Source organism: Manis pentadactyla, chromosome 16, assembly GCF_030020395.1.
Source record: "Manis pentadactyla isolate mManPen7 chromosome 16, mManPen7.hap1, whole genome shotgun sequence".
Taxonomy (NCBI): Eukaryota; Metazoa; Chordata; class Mammalia; order Pholidota; family Manidae; genus Manis; species Manis pentadactyla.
In genome coordinates this window covers 14,245,317-14,257,520 of record NC_080034.1, presented here as the reverse complement: position 1 = coordinate 14,257,520, position 12,204 = coordinate 14,245,317, and the positions used below count along the sequence as shown (strand labels likewise).

General features: G+C 39.5%; 1 protein-coding gene across 1 annotated transcript in view; it reads right to left on the bottom strand.

Moving 5' to 3' along the window:
- The window catches only part of EYS (eyes shut homolog), a 1,412,275-nt gene that overhangs the window by 192,064 nt on the left and 1,208,007 nt on the right, over positions 1-12,204 (bottom strand). The window contains 1 exon segment of the mRNA XM_057494276.1: positions 6,506-6,726. Coding sequence (XP_057350259.1) covers positions 6,506-6,726 — 221 coding nt within the window.

Sequence of the window (12,204 nt, the reverse complement as noted above, 5' to 3'; positions counted from 1 at the left end):
TTGTGCCCCATAAAGTTTAAGCCACTTTTAATGAATGGAATATATATAAGATAATAGCCTTAATTGCTCAATTAATTAGCACCATGAGAAAAATGGAGAAAAGCACATATACTTCTAGATTTTTACCTGAAACCTGTTGGATATTTTCCCCTCTTCCCTTTGTTTCTAGCAACAGGGGCTGCCTGCAATTGAGATGTTTGGATGTTCAGTTACAAACTTATTTGGCTGTGTCTAATTTAACCAAATACGAATTAGTCCTTTAGTACAAGAGACACTTAAGGATCTAGTATAATTTCAAGGATGTTGATGGCAGACAGAAAGAAGAGCACCTAAGAAGAAAGGTTAAGTATTTGAAGATGTTAGTCTAAATGTGTGGTGAGGAACTGATCTGAAATAGGATCTTTTTGCCCTGTATTCAGAAGACTAGGGTAGACTGCTGAGCTAGAGGAGGGGTAATCTGGCCTGGATACAGAGTAACAACCAAATGATCTCAGCAGGTGATGCCTAGCCACATTCCGCTGGGAAATGACAAGACAAATGGACATTTTGTGGGGTTTGTCACTCATTACAGAACTGATGGAAAAGCTAAGACACGATATCCTGGTTCTTTGTACTCTGTCATGGTTGTTACTTTTGCAATTTCAAATTCAATTTATGGCTCCTACCTCATTTTGAAGTGCTAAATGATTTGAAAACTAAATACTTCAGAAATGATATAAACTGACCTCTTTTTATCAATGTCGAAAAGATGTCTATGAAATGAAATAATAGTGAGAAATGGATTGAAAGCAAAGGAGGAAAGAAACCAACCTTCACTTCTATTCACATGGGACTCTGTGAACAGTGAAAGTTCCCTAACATTAAGAAATACATACTTTTTTTTTTTTTGAGGTTGCTTGTTACAGTTAATTTTATGTGTCAACTTTCCTGGGCCCCAGGATGCCCAGATAGATGGTTGAAAATTACTTCTGTGTGAATCTGTAAAGGTGTTTCTAGAAAAAAGGAGTATTTGAATTGGTAGAACTGAGTAGAGCAGGTGACCCTTCTCAGTGTGAATGAGCATCATTCAATCCCTTGAGGGTCCGGATGGAACAAAAAGTAGAGAAAGACTGAATCCCCTTCTGCCTGACCACCGAGCTGTGATGTCAGTCTTGGGTCATCCGAGATCCTCATTCCCAGGCCTGCAGACTCAGCCTGGAATCTACACCACTGGCTTTGCTGGCTCTCCCGCTTGCAGGTGGCAGATCAGGGCATGTCTCAGCCTCCACAACGACATGAGCCAATAGTTTATAGTGTCTCTACCTATCTATATATAATGTTTAATATGGAAAAATTAAATTGAGTTGGATTTTTCCTGGTCAATGAATTGAACAGAACTATTCTATCTATGGGTTGCCCTAGTGGTCTGCAAACTGTGGCCCTTGTGCCAGATCCTGTCAGTCACCTATTTCTTAAGTAAAGTTTTCCCTGAACACAACCATTTCCATTTGTTTTACATATTGTCGATGGCTGCTTTGGTGTTACAACAGCTGAGTTAAATAGTTGCCATGCAAAGTCTAAAATATTTGCTATTTGGCCTTTTACAAAAAAAGTTTGCTGACCTCTGCCCTAACACATGGTGGATAGCACTGGTTAGTGGAATACAATCTATGAGAACAATTAGAGGCACAGACAACACATTCATTCATATATGGGAATTATTGACTTTCATTGCATGATAAAATACATTTATACTTGCTTAGCTCCTAGAAAGTTAAGACTAAGTCTAAAATTCGTGTCTCAGTAATTATTTATTATAATGTCAATGACATAAGTTCTGAGGGCAGTTGTTGTATAGTGTATATTCCCAAACCTGGTGCTCCTTGTTAATTATTGTTTAACCTATTTTAAAACATCTGGCATGGAAAGGAGAAAGTAATTTAAATATTATCTGTTTAATTTGCTGACCTTCCTATGCCCTTTTGGAAACAGCTCGTTCAAAGTCCATTGAGATTTAGATACTCAGAATAACCCTTCTGTATCACTTTTCTAAACTGAATTTCACTACATGCAGTTTGGATTTCTCTGAAATGAACAACCACAGGGGTTTGAACATTCTAGTACAGATTTATAACAAAATGAAAAAAGGTTGGATACTGTCCAGAAACGTGAGGGTACTCAAAGCAGAATGACATTTGCTCAGTAAAGCTGCTGAAGTATTACTCCCTTAACACTTTCCAACATGAAATTTGTCTTTTTCATAAGCAGATTACCTTCATAGACAAGGTAGGAACAGCCCTTAATAAAAGTGAATCCTATCAACCCTGATATTCAATTTAGTGATGCTTTTGTTTATAAATAGCTATGTAACTCTTTTTTATTTTGTGAACCTAGCATGTCGCTCTCTGGTGCTACACCTCTATCTACTTACTCTTGTTTCGAGCACACTTCTTTAAAGGTATCTCTTGTTAAACCACTATTATTCTTTACAGGTTGGGAAAAGTGGGCATGCATTCCCAGGAGATAGGGATTAGAATGCTCAAATGTGTGCATGTATATTTGTAGACTGAACAATTTCCCCCTGCCCTGGGTTCTATGTGCCTCATTAGCAGGCCTTCCCCAACCTTTAGATGAGGGTCCCTGGACTAGAGCAGTTACACTGTGGTGAGAAATCATTTGCTTTTTCAAGTAGAAACATCATGAAAGCATGCTATCATATTAAAATATTAGTGTCCATCTTGAGACAGGAAAGCAGAGAGGTAAAAGAGCTTTCTTATTGTCTTTGTAATGAGGACATATTTAATACTGAACACAGATGGTCTACTGCTTTGACAATAAGATAATAAAACTTGCAGATCTAAAAATAATTCCATCAGGTCACTCTGTCTATTCCCTTTGGATCCAGAAATGCTAAATATTTGTATATCTTATTTAAATTGCTCTGCTATTTCTGTCTTAATTCTAATCTTCCCTTCTGGGAAAATAAGAGAAAAGAGGAGGGGAGTGTAAAGTTGGCCTGGATATGCTCAGGGGGTCAAGTCAGACAACACAGACGGTGAGTACGGTTGGAAGAGAATTTGGAAAGATCCATTTTATGAGGAAAGGAACCTTTGACTTTGGCCACGAGCACAGAGAGGAGATGAGTTGCCAAAGGCATTAAGCCAGTTCAGATCATTAAGCCAAGTCAGGGTTGGGCTCAGTAGCAGCAGGTTTCTCTAGGCTCCTTGGATGGAAAACTTTACCCCCCTCAGTATACTCTAAGTGTGAGTGTGTGTCTGCTGGGTGCAAGGTGCTGGCCACAGCAGTTCTTTATTTTCTACTTCTTTGATCTGTGCTCTTCATGATGGGCTGAAGCTCCCCATGGCCTCATTCAGAGCTTCCTTCAGTGCATATTCTGGTTCTTTTGAGTTAATGCACACAGTGCTGGAATGCTTTTTATGATTATGCATTGGTGTTTTAGACAGAATAGGTGAGGGTGAAAAAAACATTCTTATTCTGATGACTTTCTTTGTGGCCCTCTAGCTACCTGTACTCTTCTTGGTTTAAACTTTTGACTTCCTAGAGGCTGTTCTTACGTTCCTTCTAAGAAGTCTATTTCTCTTGTTGTTCTGGAACTGGCCACCTCCGGTGTGTTACAATGTTGGTCCACACAGGGAGATGCTGAAAAGGAAGCCATATCTGCCGTGGACCCGCATGTCCTGGATGCAATAATGCCGAGGGTAGTATGAGCGAGTTCAGAATTGGCAATCAGATAGAAATCATGTGGCTCATAGGATGTGAAGACATGTTTTATTTGCTGGGTACCTAGCTGGCAAGTCTCCATCTGGCTAGAAATAAAAAGGCACACACAGGTCTGGAAGACATTAAATAATGCATGCCAAAAGCAGTTGACCTTTGAGTGGATTTCTCTGGAGAAGAGGTTGACAGGTTCAAAGATTGAGAAATGGATATGGAAGGCCAGAATAATGTAGGTGACAGAAGACAGATACTTTTTTTGTGAGAAAATTCACCCTAAAGCTTGAAGAGCTGATAAAGCTTCTGTACAAGAGTGAAAACTCCTTGTGTACAGGATGGTGTCTTGAACACACATCTTTGTTTCAAATACTCCTTGGCTCTTAGTTGGCCCTCAGGCAATGTTTGCTGAAATAAATCTAAGAGAATGAACATACAAGGTATAAATAAAACTAGGACTGCTTCTATCTATCTTACTAGGCTGAGGGTCTTTACTTTTATTTTCAAATATATAGGAAAAAGCTAAGATTGGAAGTAATGTGAGGTTCTTTAATTTAGAAGAATAAGAGGTTAATTTTATTTAACACAAACTTGGCTTACAATACCTCAGGTAGTTAATAGTCTAAAGAAAAACTACTTTGTCTCACCTACTTTTCCTAGTTGGTGATGTCAGGTACTTAAGCAGAAAATTAGAGCATATTTGTTTTTTATTGCTGCATAACAAAATTATGACAAAATTAGCAGCTTCAAACAACACACATTTATTATCCCTTTGTTTCTGTAACTTAAGAGTATGGGTAAGGCTTCATTCGGTCCTCTGTATAAGGTGCTCACAAGCTTAAGTCAAGGTGTTAGCCAGGCTGGGGTCTCATCTTGAGGTTCAGCTGGGGAAGGACCTGATCCCAAGTTCATGTAGTTGGTAAAATTAAGTTTCTTGCAGTGGTAGAACTGACGGTTTCAATATTTGTTGGCTGTTGGCCAGTGGCCACCCTCAGGTCCTCTCTGGTTGTCAGCTGGAGCCTTGTCACATAAACATTTCCCAAACTGCTACATTCTTTATCAAAGCCAGCAAGAGAGAGTGTCCTTGCCAGATGCAGCTCACAATCCCACGCAGTGTAATCATGAACTAACATCTCCTCACCCTAGTGTATTTATTATTCTGTTGGTTAAAGGCCAGTCATGGGCCCTATCCACACTTACGGGGTTCATGGTGGCTCTGATAGAGTTGGTTCTCTGCATATAGGAAGGGAGTAAACACAGTTTCTATTTCTTCTGTAATTCTATCGATGGTAATGCTTCACTGACAATACTTATTTACATGAAATGACACAAAAATTTTAGACATTAGAAGGTCAGGAAAAGCATTTTTCCTGTTTCTATCTCACTTAATTAGGCAAAAATGCATTTTTTGAAGGGTTTTGAAGGTTGGCTAGCTGGATAATTTTTGCGTGATTATAATTTTAAAAATAATTGCTATTCATGGGTTCATTATAACACTGAATACTTACTAAGTAAAGCCTTGATTTTGTTTCCTTCAGAAAGGACACTGTAACCAAGAAAGTCATCTTTGCTCTTAGCTTCAAAATTTAAAACTTTAAAACTTTGTTACACTTCTCCTGTATGAAATAGGTCTATATTACTGCCACTATTTTACAAATGTGTCAATCAAGTCATAGTCCTAGACACAGTTGTAGCAAGGGTTTTAGATACCCTATGAGCTGATATCTTCGTTTTCCACTAAACCATGTTTTTCTCCTACAATTTATTACAGTCAGTCTGTGATTGTCTGGTGAATATATCACCTTGGCTTTATCACACCTGCCCATGCCTCTGTTCCTTGCATCTGCTGTTTGGTCCCCCTGCCCGCTCTTCCCATTTTCTACTCCAGTGATTACTACTGTCAGAGTCCATCTCTGCCTACACTACTGTTTTGATAGAATTTTTCTCTTTCCCACACTATGCAGACAGATGTTTACTTTCATGGAGTTATTACCTACTTGATAGCTTGTCCCTTAGAAACACTGAGGTGAATTAAGATATTCCCTGTGAGCTTTGGTCAATTTCCCCTTAACTTGAGTTATTATAATCTGTACATTTTTAGCTTCTACTCTGTCATAATTTGTAGCCCTGAAATAAAGATTTCCAAGAAGACTGAAGAAATTTGGGAATATGTTCTACTGTCCAGATGAGACTTCCTCAGGGTTAATTCACTTATGACATTTTAGTAGAGCAAAAAGTAATTTTAATTAAGATCTTAAGTTTGTAAGCATGACAAATCTTTGCTTCAAGGAGAGAAAAAGTTTGGATAACTTTTTCTCTCCTTGAAGAAAAGATTCAAATAAAAAAGAAGAAATAGATATAGGGATTTTTCTTAATCTTTACTCTTAGAGATCTAAGTAGATCTTTTAATGAAGGTGAAGCAAAAACAAACACAATTAAAAAAAGCATCAAAAACCATTATCAATGAATAACAATCTCTCATTCATATTTTTAAAAGACAGAACACCTTGGTAAAATTACACTTGGATCCATTTTGAAATTGACAAAATCAGGCTCACTTACCTAGTTATTTTCAGAGGTCAGCAATTTCTTGACACTGGAGCCACAATCTATAAATTTCTCTAAGCAAACAAGTACCCACCACATGTGTGCATCGCCTAAGTGATGTATGCAAAAACTTGGAAGTTCCAGAGCTTTCTTCCCCATTGCCTAGATGACAATGCTGCTGTTTTTTGTTGTTTTAAGACTTTGGACTCATGCAATACAGGTTGAAAATCAGGAGGCTAATACTCACCCGATACAGGTGCCATTGTTGTGGCATGGGTGATGGACACACCAAGGGACATGGCAGTTCTCAGTGTTCTTTCCACGCAGAGCTTCGCCAGTGATGAGGAATTCTTGGTTGTTTATATGAAGTTCTTTAATGCAGCCCTTGAACCCGTAAATGGGGCCCGCATTCTTATGGATCTTAACATTTGAAGGAATATGGCCAAGGAACATTGACTCAAAATGTACCTGAAGGAAAAATAACAACAAAATTGTATAAGGTTCTGTCAGATTCTATGGGAAAGACCTAAGATGTTTGCTCTGTAATTGCCTGCTTTAATGTGGTTTTCTGTGTAAAAGAGGTTGCAACTGTTGCTTAGTTTTCCTACCTCTACTAGGTTGTCAGATAAGTTACTTTTGAATAGGGCCCTTAGTTCACATTTCTTTCTCATATCCCGCAATGCCTAATAAAATTTAGTTAAAAAAATGGGCATTCAACAATACTTGCTGAGGGTGACTTTGAAATATACTTCGGAGCTCAAGTATTTGCATTTCAGTGTGAACAGCACCAGATCAGAACTGATAAAGAAAATGAAGTCTTGTGAATTTACTGTTAGGAATTGAAATGTGTCCACCCAAATTCAGATGTTGGAGTCCTAACACCCAGGATCTCAGAATGTGGCCCCATTTGGAAATTGAGCTTACACTCTTTGCCCAGGATGATGGTTCAGTCACTTACATGACGTAAACTGCTCCTTGATCTCTCCTTTCCCACGTCTCAGCGACATACCTAAATTGGACTCTCATTATTTAGATGTATACCAAATGTGACTCCCCTCAGTGGAAATTTCTGAGCTATAATTGAAGTCTGGGTGAACCGGAAATGAGACCCTGAGCTTCAGGGCTGTTGGGCGCATGGCAGGTGGCAGCAGCAACATTTTTGTGCACTTTACATCCCTGACGTCCTCATCCCCAAAACACACTCACACACTCCAAGCTGATGGCCAAGTATTTAAATCGGTATTACAGACACATTAAAGTGGAAAGCCATCATCGAAAGAATTAAAAAATTAGAGCCAAATAATTAAGTTAGAACTCTAGGGGGAGGAAAGGATGGGAGATGCCTAATAATATCACTTAGTATTTATACAAAATATGTTCTGGCTTGATATAAATGTATTTTTTTAGAGAACAGAAGCATGTTTAATTCTAGGAACACCAAAATATCGCCATGACCTGTAATAGACGGAGCTAACTCTATTATTTGAACTCTTGTTCTTTTTTAGTGACTCAGATTCTGTTCCTAAGGACGTCTGTTAATTTTTTCTTTTCTGAGTGTCTCATATAGGATTCGGACCTGTAGTGACCCAGAGGAATTCCATCTCTGGGTGTAGTCGGGTGGGAGCTTTAAGGTGTATTAACAGAGCCCTCACACCGCATGGGAGTACGTCTGTGTTTTCACGTCCTTCCTCACATGCTAAGTCCTCTTAGACTAACTACTCACAAACTGTTAGCAGAGCTCTTCTATCACCTAAGATAAGTGACTTGCTGCTAATGCAATCTGGGCCTATCATGAACCTGCAGACTCAGTGAGGCCAAGGCCATGACCTTCTCTCACCCCTCAGATCTCTGAGGTCTCTGGGTATTGATCACACACCTGGGACAGCACACTTCTCTCACTGCTTTGACAAGTGTGCTGTTTTAGCACAAAAGTGATAGAGGATGGAAGAATATCCTCTTCTCTGTCAGCAGTAGGCAGATCAGGGGGGAAGTCTAGAGAGCTACCTATGATTTATTAGACCATTAGAAAATACCCAAACAATGGCAATAGATGGCTCCTCTATTTCTTCTGATCTGTGGTCCAAGCTTAGTTGGAGCCCTGAAATGCCTCAAAAAGCTGCTGCCACTGACTGCACATAGATAATCATTAAAATGGTTGACTTCCTCTATCCCCAGACTCTCAATTATCCAAGAGCTGTCTTTGTGTGTATAATCATTCCTAAGGAGACAAGTCTTTAAAATAAGTCTTTTCTAATAACTCCTTGTGAATCAGACTATGGAGAATAGAGTCTGACATCCAGATATGATCTTACAAGATAAAACCACAGAGAGCAGACATGGACAATGAAGGCGGAATCATCAAGGTAATGAGAAATATGAATGGCGACCGAGGGAGAAGGACTCCGCACCTGCGAGAGTGAAGTGAGCTTCCCTCTCCTCTCACAGTTTCTCTTTACAGGGAGAATAGACTTGCATTTTTTTTTTTTTTTTTGTAATATGTTGAGTAAAATAAGAAGATAGGCAAAAGGGAACAAACTTCTAAAAACTGGGGGTGGAGGGGTGCAGGTTGATAAGAAGCTGCTTTATCTCTGTTTTGTTCTGTTTTAAATTAAATTCAGGTAAAGAGTGCTACATACCTTCCTGTGAGGATATCTTGATTCAGCGTTCAGTTTTGTTTTACAGCTTCTAATCTGTCTGGAGCTAAATGACTTTTTGTTAACGTGAAGGTAGCTATAAATGCACTTTTTGCTTGAGATGAACTATCAGAGTGTAATTGTCTTTATCCAAGAATGATGGCTTGCAAGTGGAACTGACTGGCTTTTGTCTAAATGTTGGTACCAAATTTTTGTTTTTACTATTATCTGAATTGTATGCTGACATATTCAGAACGAGAAACATTGAATCTTGGAATAAAGGTGGATAAGAGATGTTGGGTGAAGTGTTTGGGAAGATGGATTTATTTAAACAACTTTTCACATGTGATCGCCTTAAATTCTTAAAAAAGGATTTAGAGACATTAAATGAAAGGAGATCAAAAGGCAAAGCCGGTATGTATCCAATCCCTCCATCCTTTTGCAGTTAAAAGTTCTTCCCCCCTCCCACCCTCCCTTCTTCCCCTACAGAGTGGGAATCCATGAGCGTACAGTCCCTTTTAAATGGATTTTTATCCCTTCTTAGGGTAGGGCTTCCAACACAGTCTTCTTGGGATTCTCTCAGAGTCCATAGCATCTTGCAAAGAGGAGGTTTGTCATGTATGACCTGAGTCACGAAACTCAGTCTTACTCTCCTTCAGTTCCCTGCTTATGTTTTAGGTTTTCGCTCCTACTTTATGCTGCCTTAGAACCTTGTTTCTTTGCCAGATTCAGCATCTAGGAAGTCTTCACTGGATACCACCCAAGAAGGAATATGAATAGAGTTTTATGTACCTCTTTATACAGAAGTTCTTGAATTTCTTATGAGAATAATATCAAGTAACTCGCACAGAGTTTAAAAAAAAATTGATACCTAGCAGTGAAATCCTAACTGATCCCATACTTCACCGTTAAATCTTTGATTCTCAAGGCTTTCTAGGCTCGGGAGTGTCCTCCAGGCCATATCTCATCCTGTCGGAGGAAGAACTGGCTCTAGTGAAGCCATCAGTGAATCGAGTTGTTACCGTGTAAGTGCAGTGATATGGGGAAATGGAAATGTGGGATTATTCCTGCCTATTTGGAAACAAATATACTCTGGGGAAATAAATCATAAAGAAATTAAACAGTTAGAAAAATAACAGCATACAAGATGGCAGATTAGGAAGCCGCAGATACCCCTTTGAAAGGAGACACTGATTCAACCGCAGTAAACAGACCCAGCCCCCTGTGAGAAATGCACAGATTCAGTTAAGAGGCACTTGTTCCCCGGTGGAAGCAGATGTGCTGAGGCTGGCAGGGAAATCTCACGCTCGCTCACCACAGCCCTCTTCCAGACCCAAATGAGGCATGATTGACAGAAAACTTCCAGCTCCCAGTTTTTCCCTGGGAAGGGAACCAGAACACTGCGACACACATCCTGTGTGCAGACTTCTCGGGTGTTACCCCAGGGACTCATTTCTGTCTTTCCTGAATCTAAGCGCTGAAAGGAAGGTGTGCCAGGCTGGGAGCCCTTGAGAACAAAGGCGGAGGTTTGGACTCACGCATATTCACTCACAAGGGACGTGCCCCCAGCTCCGCGGGAAAGGCTGGGCAAAGCCCTTCAACTCCTGACTTTGCCCTGGGACAGAAAGAGTAACAAGTGTGCATCCAAAATAATGGATTTTTCAGGAGGGCTGCCTGAGGAATGGGTCTCTGTCTTCTCTTTCTTGTAGCACCGGTGGCACCGGGCACACTCTAGATGCCCAAGAGCCCCTGGAACTAAAGGAGGCTGGGTGGCATGTTGCTGTTCCAGAGGACAGAGGCTGATGCAGCTCGGTGGTCTCCTCCTGGGGTGGGGGCAAGTGGGAGGGATAGAGAAGAGTGGAGCATGCTTCCAATATTCTGGCTTTTCCAGTGTTCCGGGCTTACTGAAGGACTGGTTTCTATGTTGCCCGACGTGGAGCTCTGACACAACCCACCCACTCTAGAAACTCTGGAGCTGCTGAGAACAAATGATTGCTGTATGGCTTGCAGCAGCTCCACTACTGCAGACACCAGAGAGCAAAAGATTATGAGCATCTGAAAAAGACTGGCAAAGGAGGTAAATAATCTGTACACAGAAAACTACAAAATGCTGCTAAAAGAAATTAAAGGAGACTAACCTGTGTTCATGGATCAGAAGACTTAATATTGTTAAAAGTCTGTACTACCTAAAGTGATCTATAGATTTAAGGTAATCCCTATCACTATAATGTACTCCCTATCAGAATGCTAATGATATTTTTTAAAGAAATGGAACAAGTCATCTTCAAATTCATATGGAGACACAAAGGACCTCAAATAGCCAAAACAATATTGAAAAAGAAAAACAGAGCCATTGGCATCATGCTTCCTAACTTCAAAGTACAGTATAAAGCCACAGTAATAAAAACTCACTGCATATAGATCACATGTATACCAATGGAACATAATAGAGAACCCAGAAATAAGCTCGTGCATATACTATCCAATGATCCTTGATGAAAGGGCCAACCTACACAATGGGGAAAGTTTAGCCTTTTCAACAAATGGATCCGGGAAATCTGGATATCCAATTGCGAAAGAATGAAGTAGGACCCATATACTATACACAAAAATTAACTCAAAATTGATTAAAAACATAAATGTAAGACCTGAAATTATACAACTTGGAGAAGAAAACACAGAAGAAAAGCTTCATAACATTAGTTTTGGCAATGAGTTTTTGGATAAGACAACAAGAACATAAGCAACAAAAGCAAAAATAGACGAGTGGGGCTACATCAAACCAAAAAGCTTCTGCACAGCAAAGGAAACAATCAATGAAATGAAAAGGCAATCTATAGGAGAAAGTATTTGCAGACTATGTATGTGGTAAGGAATTACTACCCAAAATATACAATGAACTCCTATCACTCAACAGCATAAAACAAAAACCTGATTAAAAAATGTGCAAAGGACTAGAACAGGAATTTCTCTAAAGAAGACGTACTATGGCCAAAGGTACATGAAAAGATGCTCAACATAACCAATCATCAGGGAAATGCATAATCAAAATCATGAGAAACCACCTCACATCTGTTAGAGTGTTCATTAAAAAAACAAAACAAAACAGAAAATAACAAGTGTTGACAAGGATGAGAAGAATTTGGAAACTGTGCATAGTTAGTGTACAATTGTGCCACTGCTGTGGATAACAGCATGAAGGTTCAAAAAGTTGAAACTAGTACTATCGTATGATCCAGAAATGCCACTTCTGGGTGTTTATTCAAAAGAACTGAAAACAGAATCTTGAAGAAATATTTGTACTTTTTTGTTC